Below are 15,453 nucleotides of genomic sequence, written 5' to 3'. Positions count from 1 at the left end.
GATCGCCCTCTTAGTTATTCCCTTCATGAGGCCCTTGGTCTCCCAATGCTCTCGACATGGCTCTATCACCCCAAGAAAGTTTCTTCAAGAAAAATCCTGCTCTGATACCACTGGTCCACTGTAAGCCCAGCGGGGCGTGCAATGACAGACTCAACCATATATCCAAGAGATAAAGATATAGAGATAGAGGGGAGAGATAGAAGGGAATAGGGATCTTGCACAATACACCACATTGAGCGGGGAACATGCCCCGCTTCCTTTCAAGGAAAAAGGATGGTTCTTCCCGATTGTGTGTCGATTATCGTGCACTCAATAAGCTAACTATCAAGAGCAATTTCCTGATGCCTCGAATAGATTACATTCTGAGGCTGAATGGAGCCAAGGTATTCTTGAAATTAGATTTGAAAAGTGGGTACCACCAAGTTAGGATTGTTGAGGGGGATATCCCCAAGATAGCCTTCCGTACAGAACGGCCCACTATGAATTTTTGGTCATGGTGTTTGGCCTGATTAACGCTCCAGCCACATTCAACCGCATGATGATGTGGATATTAGGGACTTGATTGGAAAGTGTGTGTTCATATTTTTGAATGACATACTGGTATTTTGTAGCTACGGTTGAGAAACATGACACTGATGTGGAGAAAGTTTTGAATTTGCTAGAAAGCAACGATCAATGAGAAGAAGTCAGAGTTTTATTTGTTCGAGGTTCACTACCTTGGATACATAATCGGTGCCGAGGACATTCGACTTAATCCAGCCAAAGTGATCAAGATAGTCAATTGGGAGATACCACAGACACCTTATGATATCCGATCCTTTGTAGACATATGCCACGCATACTCCACTCACATCGACAGATTCTCTGACATCTCGGAGGATCTTACAAATCTACCTAAGGGTGTCAATACAAGAAGGTAGCGGATCCGAATGACTCCACGAGCTTTGGAGGCATTCAAGAACCTCACGGTGGCTTTGTCAAAAGCTCCTTGTCTAGCACTTGCCTCGTTGGACGAGTTGTTCCAAGTAATCACTGATGCGAGTAACATCGCGATCGGAGCTGTTTTACAATAGAATGGCAATCAGTAGCTTACATGTCCCGTAAGTTACTACCTACAGAAATGAATTACTCGGTTTATGATCGAGAACTCCTAGCAGTAATTTAACTCGTTAAACATTGGAAGCATTTTCTTTATGGGCGAGACTTTGAGGTTCGCACTCACCATCATGCATTACAATGGATTTAGACAATGCCAAGTGCACAGTGGAGTGACTGTTAGTGCCGCTGGAGCCAAGTTATCCATCAATTTGGTGGTATGACCGAGTACCTTCCAGGAAAGCCAAATCCGATGGCTGATGCTTTGAGCAGGAAGGGAACCATGACTCTAATTCAGAACACTAAACTAGACCTTCACGAATAGGATCAGGACTGCAAATGGCGACACACTCGCACGTATGAAGCCAGATTGCAATTGCTCTTGGAGTTGGCGGTCCAACTCCGATTCCATTGCCTTGAACATGTGGTATGAAAACTTGCTCGAGGGAGGAGGTCTATCTTGTGGTCCTCCAATCTAGACACGGGACGGGGGACTGGCGAGTGAGATTGTCCCAAAGAAAAATCTTCAAGAACTTGTCATGAAGAGAATGGTACTTCTCAGAAGCACTGGCCACCGTCTGGGCAGGCTGGATATATCATTGCACATTGTGCACCTTTCCGTATTTCTCACTTGGCCTCCAAGTGACTTATGAGAGGAAAGTTCGGGATCCTTGGCTCACACTTAATGGTTACTAGGGCTTTGGACACATTCTGGGTAATTCAGAAAGTGTGCATGTCCTACTCAATGTCTAGCTGGAACTTGTGAAACCATTGAATTCCCAAAATTATGTCTACTCCTACAAGAGGGGCAACCATAAAGTCTCGCACAAACTCTCTGTGTCCTAAATCACTAGCTTAACACCTTGAGCTTCAAACTTGGTGCTCGTCGTCGTCATGCCTGTCCTAAATCCCTCAACCTTCTTGTCTACCGAAGTCAACTGGAACAGGGCTCACCAAGCGGCCCGCTCCATGACCGCATCCTTCCTGCTATCATTGTCAAACAAGACCACGACTCTTTGGCCACCTATGTAGAGCTCCCGGCTCACGATTGCACCAACAGAAGAACTTGGGTCCGAAGAACTAGGGACAACCGCTGGGGTCTGTATGAGAGGCGGACTCACCACGGAAGCCGTGGAGGCTAGGGTGGTAGTCTATAGAGTGGTAGTCTTATTTGGACAATCCTTAGAAGTGTGTGCTTTTGTGCGATAAAAGAAACACCTACCCTCCTCCTTGTACCGAACTGTCTCTTTTTGACTAAATTTCCCACCGATCTAGCTTGCACGAGCTTTCTGGTCTGGAGTAAGCTTGGGCGCATTAGTCGAGTTCTTGGAGCCAAAGGCTCTCATGCTCTGTCCTGGGTAACACCCCGTCTTGGCCTTTTCCCCCATGGTGGGTGCCTTGGCAGTGGAAGGCTGGGAATTCTTGGACTTCCCACCATTGTACTTCATCTCATTACTCTTGCACAAGCAAGAGTGCATCTTCGAAGGTGGTTGGCCGAAACATACGCACCTCCCACTGGATTTACGTGTCAAGGCCATAAAGGAACTGTCCTTTCTTGTCTCTTCAAAAATGCCTAATTGCAAACATAAGTTCGAAATTCTGTTGACAAACTGTAGGACTTCTTGCACATTTTGACGCGCCTCCTTGAACTTGTCTTCGAATCGCTCAAGGTAATGGGTCGGTAGAACCGCTGCTTAATATCTAAGACAAACGCATCCCAGACATAAGGTGCCATACCCAATCGGGTGTGGGCATGAGCCCACTGAGTCCACCATGGAATGGCCTTGCCTTCTAAATACCAACTAGCCAAGATCACTCTGTCAATATCATTTTTTCTTACAATACCAAAATAAGCTTCAAATTGATGCACCCAAGAATAAAGGGTCGTGGGATCGAGTTTACCATTATACTTACTAAAGTTCATCCTCTCGAGAGGAGGACTCGAGGAAGAAGCTGGTGTCGCTCTAGCGTCTAAAGCCGCAAGAGGCGTCTTCTTGTGAAGTAGCATGGGATACTACCGCACGCTCTTCCATCAATCAAGTCTCCAATGCTCTCATATGCAACTCGAGCATCGAACTCGGCTCTGGTAGTAACCCTCCAGAAGGGTTATCCGGAAGAGGATCTACTATCCAAATTTGGGAAAGAGAAGGAGAGAGACGAGGCAAAGAAAAAGGGGCTGGAAAACAAGTTCTTTCTTCCACGGCCAAGATCTACGCCTTCTGGTCTTCCGACTTGGTGCTTTGGTCTACGATTACTCACATCATCGTCTGGAACATGTAGTGCACGCTCATGTCTCCTCAAAGGACTTCCTAGTGCGCCTTGTTCCAAAGTTCTTTGTTCTCTCTCTTCGTTGAAGCTCGCCATAGTAGGAATATGCACTTCCTTTCCGGAATGCAATAAAACCATCCACTATGCGTGTGGGAGACTTTCCGAAGGCTTCTGTAGGCTAAAAACCAACCGTCCTTCTAGGGATAGGAGTCACACCAAAAGGGGTGGTCCTCCGGAGTCTAGAAACCAACCACAAAAGTGAAAAAAAATACTTATTTCTTTTTTTTTTTTGGTTTTCTGACTAAATCTTCACACTTATAGAAGGCTCTTAGCATGCGGAAGCTTGGTGGATAGAATCGGTAACTTCAATGGTCAGAATTCAACAATCTTTCATGACGAAGATAACGCACAACATAGAGAGAGATGTGCAAAAATAAAGAGAGAGAGAGAGAGGAAGTCAGACACAGTATTGGGTCCCGAATACCCTCTGTAGGGCCCCCACCACGAAGGTGTATTTGCTTTAATAGAATGATGCAAATCTATAAACAAAATCTGGTTCTTGACCTTTCTATGCTTGGCTATTTATAGCCTCTATTGATGCTGGTTGGCTGGCTGTAATAGCAACGAGTCTGTTTTTTTTTCTCGACGACTTATTTTGGCCCTTTTTAAGGGGCGCATGTTCACACCTGTCCTTTGGCCGCTGCTGGCTGTCCAAATTGGCTGTACGCAGCCACTATGACCTGGCCGCCTGGCTAGGCTGGCCAACACGCTGCCCATGCCCCAGAGCCTGGCAAACTTGCTGTCCACGCCACCCTAGGGTTGGCCGACAGCATGCTAGCCTTTTCTTGGGCCTCTTGACCCCCTTCAGGAGTAGCCCAAAGGGCTGCCCCCCTTCTACATGCAACTACATGCTTCTACACACATGCCTAGCATCTAGTTGCAAACCAGACACTCAGGACACTTGACATCATTCCAGAGGGAAACTCACAATACGGACCGGCACTACTTCATATGCAGGACAATGCACACCTGACCAAGACCATGTACGAGACTTGTACACCTGACCTTGGACGCTTGGAGTGGAACCCTTGGCTAACTCGTCCTCGAACTGGGGCTCACATGGGACCAGTTTCCACTCCATGTCCTGCACTTGCTGTATAGATATGCCCATATGGCATCCAAGTGCGGGATGCACGTGACAGCCAACTTTTCTCTGTGTATGCTGTCGCTTGTGGGTGTTCTTTGTGTGTGTTCAAGCTTTCCATTGTTCTAGCCTCCTTGCCCTGCACCAACACCAATCAAAAGCATGTCCTGTTCTATAGCACTTGGTGTGTCACCAATGCATGTGACCAAAAATATCCACTCCTCATGGACTACATTAGCAGACTGATCTGCTTTGTCATTAGAAGTGTCAACTACTACATTACATGTATCTTTCTTCTTCTTTTTTGCCATCCACTTTCTACATTCATTTATGTAGTGGCCAAGCTTATGATAGTAGTGACATTTGCCCTTCTTTTTCGGCCCACTCGTATCCCCTTCTTCAGACAAATCACCCCCCAGAAGAGGGTTGTGAATGACCAGCCAGCCTTATTGGACTGGTGTCCTCCATGCTTAAAGCTCTTTGCTTTCCCTTTGTCCTTGACTGAAAATGCCTTGTCACCACCACAGTTGCTTAATAGATTTGCTCTTGTTTGTTCTTCCTACAAGAGTGATCTTTGTTTTATTTCAGAGAGGAGAATAATTATAAGATCAGAAGGGGAGGTTCTTATACTTGCACACTTTAAAAGTTGGAGGGAGGAATCTTACATCCTACCTCACTTAAAAAACACGAGATGTCATCATCTCGCAAATTAGAGGACGACTCTTTCCCTTAAGATCCAACTGATTCTGGGCTTCCTTATAGTCTGGTGAACCCAACAGAATCTTGGGAAAAAGATCCCTTATATAGAACTCATCATCAGATAACAATTCTTTCAGATCATAACATTCATATCTTTAACATGATAATGGTCCATTAAACCAAAATTTCCATCTGAACAGTCCATGGGAATTTCAATTATAGAGATTTTTTATTTGACATCCCTTAACTTGATCCACTGGGTCACCAACTCTTCAAAGGTGACTCAATCAACACCTCCTCTCATGGAAACATTGAGAGAGGTGTGAAAGCCCAAGAAGGGGGCAAAGAATTCAATGTGTTGGTGACTAGTTGCCTGTCAGGGATAACCTCATCAATGTTAAGCAATTGTTCCTACAAGTCTTTCACTTTAGTGAGGTGATCTGTCATAGAGTCATCCTCATCCATGGAAAGAGTATCGAATTGCCTCTTCAAGTAGGTAACCCTTGCCTCGTTGAGTACCTGATACATTGCTTCCGAAGTGTCCAATGCAAGCTTTCTTGTCTTGCAAGACCGAATGTGCAGAATGATTGAGACCTTTTGACAGAAAGGGCTATCAAAAACATGGCATGTGCATCCTTGGAATCCCATCTTTTTTGCTCCCGTATCCTCTACCTCAGCTCCTAGAGCTCTTTGAGCAGCTTCCCTCTGAGGTGTTGCTGCTTGCAAGGTAAGTGGGCGTGTGTCATCATCACACACAACGCCCCAAAAGCCCTTTGGCTACCACTAGATTCCAAATGATGAAACTCCACAGGGAGTAGTTGTCCCATCCAGCTTATCCTCTTGAGATAGCACTCCAAATACATCTGTAGCATTTTGCGCCATGCCAAAATCCAAACTTCAATTCTTGCAGGCAACCCAAAAAACACTAATGTGCACTGCCAGGCAGCAATGTTCCTGTGCAAATCTTTTGCGTGCAAAGATGCAACCACAAGCACGAGGTTGCTTGCACCATACCCACTAAATAGTCCCGAAACACACAATGTGTGTGCTACTGTGTCAAATCTCTACACAATGTGTTAAATCTCTGCACTGTTAACCCCAACACATCCTCCAAACAGAAAAGCCCCAAATTTTGCATACAATTTTGGCCGCAATTTGTACTGAATTGCTTCAATTTCAGAAAAGCCCCAAATTTTGCATACAATTTTGGCCGCAATTTGTACTGAATTGCTTCAATTTCAGAAAAGCCCCAAAATTTGTATACAATTTTGGCTCCAACTTGTACTGAATTGCATGAATTGCAGAAAAGCCCCAAATTTGTGTGCTCTGCAATGTTATGTTGTACCTGCAAGCTAAAAGCCCCAAAAATTTCAGTGATTCAAATAGGTTCAAAATGATGGACACCTGTAGATTTTTGGGAAAACCCCCAAGTTGACCTTTCTCAAAATGGCAAGTACACAAGAAGACCCTGAAGTTGACTTCGCAGGAAATAACAGGCGCACAGGCTAAGAACACACGTACAGTCGGTGGCAGGCTCTGGTGGATGATGGCGAGTTGAGGAGCACAGAAGTACAGCCTGCGAAAAAAGGCCAGCAGAAAAAAAACTCCTGAGCAGGCTGAAAACAGGGGTTGCCGGGTTAGCCCCTGGAGGAGACTGCTTCCCCCAAGCTCAGCCGGCCAGGCTCAGCGGCTCTATCACAAGCTCCGCACAACAGGGGAAGAGCCGCTGGCCGGGCCAGGCAGTGGTGGAGCTCCCAGGTGCTGCCCATGGATGGCGGCACAAAGAGGAGACGGAGAAGCGGGCACCGAGAGGGGGACGAGCAGCGCATAGAAGGGCCAAGCAGTTTGTCGCACGCAAGGGCGACAGGGCCTGTGCGTGCAGCACCAAGCAAAGGAGGCAAGAGTTGAGAGCTCTGATAAAACGGAAGTGCAGGTCTAGGGTTACACACAGAAAGAAAGAAAGAAAGAAAGATTTTATTAACGTCTTCCAAAAGACCGAACTCGGCCTATAAGACAAATCGGTGTACCTGTATGGGGTATCCTCTGTCATCCCAACAAAATGAAAAAGTACTGAACTAAAAGGCTGAATCTAGGTGTGCAATAAGTACAATGAGTGGTGAAGGGGATGGAGCTCTACTACTAGGAGAATGCAAAGCTATATGCATGGAGTATCCAATCATGATATGCAACCTAGCTAGCTCCATCCTGTACCATATTGGGGGTATAAAATGGTATACATCAATGAAGGGGGTGTCCACAGCTCCCTGAAGAACATGCCTGGGTGTGCTCTGAAGCGAGCCAGTCACTCCGCACCCTCTCTGTGAAACTGAGCTCTGATCTCTGTCATCTCTCTCTGGTATAGGCGTGGTGTCCGAAAGCCAGGTGTCCTCTGTCTCATGCGGGCTCTGAGTGTCTCTGCTCTCTGGAGAGTAATTCCCTGCCGTGTAGGGGCTGGGAGTGGGATGGATCTCTGAAAAAATGTGGTAATCTGTGTCTGTCGTCCCCCCTCTGGAGCTGTCTGAGCCTGTAATGATGTCTCTCTGAGAATGGAGCACACAGATGGTAGTGAGGATTGAGAGTGAAACACTTGCTTGCAGGTAGGTCACATCAATAATAACATGCAAGTATAATAAAACCTAGATAAGGTGTCCTTTCACACCAGATGTCCATGGGGGAAAAACCAAAAGGGAAAAAGTGCCCCTAGCTTAGCTCCTGTTCGCACGCCAACACTACCATAAGTATAAGTGCCTTCAAGTCGGCCTTATGAAACAACCCTATCCGATTAGTCAAACCGAGGGAGGATGAGATTCAAAGGCAACTACAAGATTATCTCGAGCGGGGGTTTGTGGGCCAAGTAAGCCTCCATGGGAGACACCAGTGCTTTTGTCCAAGAAAAAGAATAGCACGATGCCCTTTTCTGTAGGTTACAAGGGGCTTAACAAACTCACAATTAAAAATGGGTATGCATTGCCACGCATGGATGATCTCATGGATCCACTTTGGGGAGCGAAGTACTTCACGAAAATCAATTTGAGGTCAGAGTATCATCAGATTAGGACTGATCTAAGGATGTATCAAGGACGGGTTCTCGCAATCGGTACAGTCACTATGAGTTTTTGGTCTTAAGAATTGTTTGCTTTGTTCACTTAAGCTTAATTATTAGGTTGAAAAGATCATCTAGTATTCCAGCACACACACTCTCTTTCCTCATCTTTGTGTAATCTCAGTTTGGCACTTCAAAGCAGTACACGCTGCCCATACACTGCACTCTTAAACCTTAGCCACTAACTGAGAGTGAGGTTGCATCCCCATTATACATTTCCTTGTTGCTACAGCTTCTCAAGGCATCTTGTACTATTTCGATCACGTAGTCCACACCATGGAAACCAAAAAAACATATTTCATCCTCACCAAAATGGACGAAACACTAGACGTGTGAAACTTTTCAAAAAACCTATGAAACCTTCTAAAAAATGTGGTTTGCCCAAATTTTTGACAATTTTTCCCCTTGCCCTTTTGATCGCATTTTGCTTGCACCTGTTTTTCGCTTGTTTGCAAGCTGGTTTCAACCTCCTGTGTGTGCCCGTTTGCAGCCCGTAAGCACCCCTTGCTCCCCCTTGGGCCTTGGCCAGCCTTCTCCTCCTTATCTTCTCTTCTCCTTTCCTGCTCTTCTCTTCTCCTTCCCTTCTCCTTCCTTTTCTTCTTTAAAGCTCCATCTCCTACCTCCCGAGTCCCGGCTCTCAAAAATCTTCAACATCTCTGGGTCTCCCTATTTTAATTTTTCCCTAATTTCCACAATGCAACGATCCAACCTTGGACTTTGTTGAAGTTTGAACTTTGAAGAAGTGTTCCTAGACGAAACGAAAAAAACCTAAAAATGTTTCTTTTGAACGTAGTCCACAGTACACACGGGCTTTGAAAAAGACATGTTTACAAGTGTGGTAAGACATGCCAAAAAGACTGCAGATCTAGAGTACTCTCAAAGAAGAACTCTAGGTCAAAAGACAGTAAAGAAGCTCGTATACACCGTACAGCTCTAGCGTAGAGGTAAATAACAGCCAAAAATTTGAGCAAACACTAAAGGCAAGTGTTCACCTGATGAGTGATGAACCCTGATCGTAGTTTTCGTTGTATGTCTCTGAAACTGGGCTTCTTTCATCTAGGGAAAACTCCAACTCTGCAAGACCCGAGCCCTGAGTAACTCCTTCCGCATACAAAATGTCACGATCTGAAGGCTCGTAATCATTTGATGATATGTCAACAACCTAAACAATGAGCTAAAAGTTAAGAGGTTAATTTTTTCTGCAGACATTACCAGGACACACATTCTAGTATTGAGCTGAAAAACCATAAAAACAAGCAAAAAGAGCCTTGAATACCGTAAAAGAGACAGGAGCCCTCCTAAACAGAAAAAGATGTTGGGGTGTATAATGCCAAAAAATGTCAAGGAAGACCCCTCGTGCCCGCAAAAAATAGTATTCACTCAACGCCCTCGAGAAACAATCCCATCTCTATGCACAACCAACCTTGTTCTAGTGCTCTTAGTTCCTCAAGGCTTTCTGGACCCAATTTTACCATGAGACACCTCATCTCAGTATCGTAGAGAAAGCAACAGATATGGTTCACGTACCAGATTAGAAAGATAGTATTTCCAGGCTTTTTTGTCCCAAAGGTTCCAGGCTCGCTAACAAGACCTGTACTTTACTCTTCAGCTCTTCAGCATGACCTGCAGCAATGTTTGGGGCACCCTTTTGAGGGCATAACTGTGCTAGAAAGGATAGAGCTAAAAATCAAAGATGTGAAACAAATCATCTATGCCACGTGAGATCGGCTGCTCCCCTTGAGGTAACAGGTCAATACTGTATTTCAAACAGCTACCTATCAGGCTATCTGCATCAAATTTGGATCCTTTCCCTTGATAGATTGCCCTGTATAGTGCTTGCATCAGATATGCAACTTGTTCCAATGAGGGATAGTATTACGGAACAACGAAGCAACTCGTGGCTTACCATTAACATAGACGCAATCACCCTCTTTTGACTACATATTGAATACCTCAAGTCTCTGCATGAACTCAACCAAATCAGAGATGGTTATGCAGCACTGACAATCTATAAAGCCTGTACTAATCACCTTTGACAGGTTTATATTTCCAGGTACACCTATCCCATTCTATGAGGATAATTGTTTTCCAGATCAGAGTCCAATCACACCGTATGAGAGGGAAGATCAGGACCTGAGGTGACCCGAAGACATGAGTACACGTCACTCTGTGAGATCAGAGGACTTAGCCTTGGGGACCTCTACCTACCTCTTCAAATGTCTAGTCTACTAGGAGATCCAGAACGCTGTTACTAATGCCTTTCTGTGAGGGGTTTGGTCCATTATTTTACTACAAATGATTTCAGGGCCAGAGATGCTTGCGACGAAGACAACACACTACTCCACTATGCCCATCATCATTCTGGATACACCCATCATGATGTGCACATAAAGAGAGAATGTGAGGATAAAATGTAGGAACTATACCAGGTTCTCTAGCAGCTGCATCTACCCATGTATTTGTTACAGCTCTAAACCACCATTAAATCCGAACTTCTATCACATAATCACATAAATGAAAGGAATCATAAAACCGTGTTGAAGACAAGTCAGCTGATACTAATGCAGGCCAGCAGCAAAGAGTAGCGAATTAACATACCCTCTCAAGAAAGTATTCTGCGACATCAGGTAGCATATGCAGCTCAGCTTTCCTTTTGTATGTAGCTTGAATTGCGGGGTCCTTCCACATTTCTCCAACTACAGGGGCATACTCCCGGGTGGCTGCAGGAAAATACGCATCGAGGTGCCCATTTGCCATGATTTCCAGAATCCAGTCTGCTCGATGCTTCAGTCTAGCATTGATAGTATATGGGTTCTTCCTTCCCCCTCCAATCTTCTCACCAGGCTCCCCTGAAACCAGGCCTAAACAGAATATTACACTGTCCTCACCTTAACTACCAGCAACTAGATTTCATTCAGAAGAGGGAAACTAAATCGATTACCTGATCCAGGAGATGTCGGCATAGAAGGCTCGGCATCAGAAGTGTCAGTAAAATGAGATGAGATCTGTAAGCTTTCAGATTCATCTAGATTTTCTCTGGAGGCATCTTCCTCATCCTCAAAGCGCTCACGTCCTTCCAATAGTATGCTGATATATTTGTAGATATTGCTCTGTATCATCAACTTCACACTCTGCAGCTCTTCTTGCGAAAAGCCCACATCTTTGTACAAAAACTTTGCCTGTTGATGAGCAGGCAAAAGAAGGAAAGTTACGTACATGGGCAGTTAGACTGATGTTATAGTACGCAGATCAAGTAGAACCAAAATTACATGTATAAAGCCTTGGACAGTATTACTAAGTGCAACTAGGCTATGTCAGACTCTTAGCATAAGTTGGATGGTAGCTCCTTGACACAACATTTGCTGATATGGATTTTGTATGGTCTGGTAATTGAAAATCCATCCACCTACCATGCTGGGGCAAATGATCTGTAAAATTGATGTATACCTGTAATAGTGTTGAAAGTCTCACTCAAGCCTAGAGAATATTAGAAGACTATGCTTCTCTTACTTTACCTCATGTAAGCTAGTGTGCTTGTGTGTGCCCCAGAAACCTTCCCCTCACAGCCTCAAGTTATGCCAGCTAATGCAACTATGAAGGTGGCGAGATGGGCCTTTCTGGACATCAATGCCTTGTTGGAGAGTGTCTAGTGGTTTCACCTGAATCAAAAAAGTGATGGGGGGTGTCTTGGAGATGAAACCAAGAACTGCCAAGTTATCACATGGAACAGACTGTACAAGCATGCCACATCAGAAAAAATATGTGCCACATCAGCTCACTATTTGTTTAAAGCTTCTGTTTAATGTTTTAAATTTGTGCAAGTGCACCATGAAAACCTAAGCCACACCCGTTTTCCATGTCTTTCAATGTTTTAAAACAGCTTCTCTCTAAAATCAAGAATTGCAACCTTCATGCCACTTCTACACCTTCCCTATATCCCTCTTCCACCCCTTGCTTCAGTCTCATTGGTTCTCACAATGCTATTACTTCCATACGTACCTCTTCCATGAGTTCTTTATCCTCTTCTTCCTGTTCCTTCTGCTCACTTTCCTCTCTTCCCCTTGCCTCCTCTTGATCCCTTTCCTATCTTTCTTGTTTTTTTTGGTTCACACTCAATGTTCAAGGCCTATGAGAGGGCATTTGCCGAAACTTGATCGTAAGCCATTACCTGCATTTCAACTTGAGGAACTTCACATGGCATCCCAATGCTCGGCGTATAAGCTTCTCTGCCGTTGACCACTGGTGTTAACTACTTCACCTCAAGTACCCGATCTTGGGTAGACTATCACATGCATGTGTTGACAGTCTAGCGCGTGGACATGGACCTTAGTTGCAACCACCTTAGAGGTAAGATTAGGGGCAGGATATGGTCCGATTTGTGCTGTTTGGGAATAAGCCACAATACTAACATTGGCCTGTTATTGATTTATACTCAGGAGTCAGGACCTCCCCTCCCCGAGTCACAAGCCCTCACTGCTGGGCTACAAGCCCATTGGCTTGTCATCAAACTTATAGGCAAAACCCTTTCACTCTTATATGGGGTTAACTCTTTTGTCATCAAACTTACAGGCAAAGCTCTTTCACTCATATGCCCACTTTACCTCCATGAAGCCCAAGGCGGAAGTCAAATACCAGGCTCCCTTTCACGTGCCAGGCATATAGGACTTGTATAGAATTTATGAAACCTTCTATTCACCTTGCTATACATACACGTGCGCGCAAAAGCATCCATGCACACACAAACACACGCACATGCAAATGGGTAGCTGGTGAGACAAATGCGCAACTGTAGATTGAAAGAATCAGCATAAACCAACTGGCAAGCAACTTGGAAAAAGTTTCATTCAAATCACAGAAAGATACTGTCAATAGAAAATAGAAAATAGAAAATAGAAATTTACCTCCTATCACAAATGTTATACATCGCCATAACATGAGCATTTGAAAAAATAAAGTCCTGTAAACAAGAGGGTGATGTTTTCTCCAAGTACGAAATCTTGGAAACCATTTAAATTAAAAGACATTTTTATAGCGTGCAAAAAACTGTCATTTTGCTCATTGTGTACTAATCTTAGAGTGCCCTCACCCTTCTAGTGTAGTGAAGTATGACAAGCCTCTCTTCATGCAATAAAATTCTTAAAGATTTTCTATATAATTCATCTACCATCTTTAGCTATTCTTTCGCTGAAACATGGGTGCTCTTTGCCATCTAGCCTTGCGAGTCCTGAGACATACCCTTCACAAACCTTACTTTCTTTGATTAGTATGTTGTTTTTAATACGTGCATAAAATTGGTACTTTTCTCCTTACACACTAATCTTTTGATGCCCTCGTGAAATAAAGTATGGCAAGCCTTTTTGTCTTCATTATTGCGATTAAACAAATCTACCTATTCTTCTTTACAATTTTCTATATGATGTGTTTGATATTTTTAGTAACTTCTTTGGTTAAAAATGGGTGTTCTTTTGCCACCTAGCCCTAGAAGACGTACCCTTCACAAACCATATTTTCAAAAGTAGCCTGTTATTTTCACCAGCTTCCATGATTCTATCTTCTTTAATATCTTTGTCAAACCTTGCTCTCTTTTCTTTCCTATGTTGTGTAATGGTGGGGGATTCTTATTTGTCTTCAACCTCTCGCTTTGATTCAGGCACATGCACAATCCATGGGCGGGTGTCCCCTGTCCGTGAATAGGACAAGCCATAGCACTCATTCACACGAAAACATGTCACGTGAAAACAGTTTCAAGCATGTAGCTATGCATGCACATGCCCTGTGCAATGAATAAATCTCTCTTTCATGGAACCTGTAATCACAAGTCTTCCCAAGCACGGCACTGGCCACTAGAAATCTCGGAACGCAAAAGTGGGAGCCTTGACACTCAGGTCCACATCCTAGCTTCAATACGGGCAGCAAGAAAACTGCCTGGCCTCCTATACAGTGGCACGAAACAACGAATGACCACTTCGGCATCCAAATGGCGACATTTCCCCTGGCTTCTAAAAAGTTGACCTCAACTGAAAAGCCTCCATATATGCTCGCAAGAGCTGTGGGCAATCTTTGAAGTTGTCCTCATCAACCCACTTCGTATCAATAGGCATGAAATTTTCGAACTTCATGAGGTATATCCTAGAAAGCATACCACATGGTAGCTCTCTCCTTGTGGAAAACAATCTAGCTCATCGACCTTTGGCGGATAGGCTCTGTCGGATTTGGGCCCACATACTTTTGCCAAAAGACTCACATGAAAGGCTTTGTGAATTTTCCAATGATCAGGCAATGCAAGGCAAAATGCAACTTCATTGATCTACTTGATCAAAGGTCCATAGTACCTAGTACAGACCTTAGGGAATGCTCCCTCTTTCCCTGGCCTCTTATGGGGCCTTGCTTTCTGAAATTTCCACCAATAGCCAATCATTTTCCTTGATGTCCACCTCTCTTCTATGCTTAGCCGTAGCCCTCTTATGCTTAACTTGAGAGCAAGCAATGGTTGTCTGCACCTATGTAAAGGCAACATCAAGATCTCGTTGTCACGTGCATCCCGCACTTGGATGCCACGTAGACATATCTGTACAAGCAAGTGCAGGACCTAGAGTGGAAATCGGTCCCTTGTGACCCCTAATCCGAGACGAGTCAGCCAAGGTTCCACTCTAAGCGTCCAATGTCCAGTGTACAAGTACCCTACAAATGTGCAAGTCTCGCACATGAAGCGGTGCCAGTCCATACTATGAGTCCCCCTCTGGAATGATGACAAGTGTTCCGGGTGTTCAGCTTGTAGCTAGATACCGAGCATCTGAGTATAATAACATGTAGTTGCATGTAGATGGAAAGGGCAGCCCTGTGGGCCACCCCAAAGAAGGGTTAAGACCCTTGCCTAAGAAGGGGGTAGGCCTTGTAGGCCACCCTAGGGGCAAAGGAGGCCCATGGCCAAGCCCAACAGCCACATGATGGCTGGACATGCTGTCTCCAGGCCTGCAGGGCCTGGGCAGCAGGGCAGCCAGGCCTAGCCAGCCCTATAGCCTTGACCAGCCTATCGGCCAGTACCCAGGCATGCTGGACAGCAAGGCAGGCCAGCGCACAGACAGCAGCCTGGACAGAAGATCAAAGGCGGCCCAGCCCTGTATGTCGGATGCCACTTGGGGCA

General features: G+C 44.8%; 1 protein-coding gene across 4 annotated transcripts in view; it reads right to left on the bottom strand.

Moving 5' to 3' along the window:
• The window catches only part of LOC147605368 (extra-large guanine nucleotide-binding protein 3-like), a 90,036-nt gene that overhangs the window by 29,314 nt on the left and 45,269 nt on the right, over positions 1 to 15,453 (bottom strand). Inside the window, exons 5-8 of one of the 4 annotated variants that reach the window (XR_015265187.1) lie at positions 11,251 to 11,488; positions 10,908 to 11,170; positions 9,837 to 9,932; positions 9,302 to 9,471 (exon numbers count right to left, since the gene is read on the bottom strand). Coding sequence is in view for 2 of the 4 variants with exons in the window: in XM_086793650.1 (XP_086649776.1) it covers positions 9,302 to 9,471; positions 10,908 to 11,170; positions 11,251 to 11,488 (671 nt within the window). In the remaining 2 variants the exon portion in view is untranslated. The remainder of the gene's footprint in view (positions 1 to 9,301; positions 9,472 to 9,836; positions 9,933 to 10,907; positions 11,171 to 11,250; positions 11,489 to 15,453) is intronic. The other 3 variants (XR_015265188.1, XM_086793650.1, XM_086793651.1) reach the window with 3 other exon arrangements.

The sequence above is a fragment of the Cibotium barometz genome, chromosome 59 (genome assembly GCF_041138505.1).
Source record: "Cibotium barometz isolate CiBa-2024 chromosome 59, ASM4113850v1, whole genome shotgun sequence".
Lineage (NCBI taxonomy): Eukaryota > Viridiplantae > Streptophyta > Polypodiopsida > Cyatheales > Cibotiaceae > Cibotium > Cibotium barometz.
This window is presented reverse-complemented; position numbering and strand designations above follow the sequence as displayed.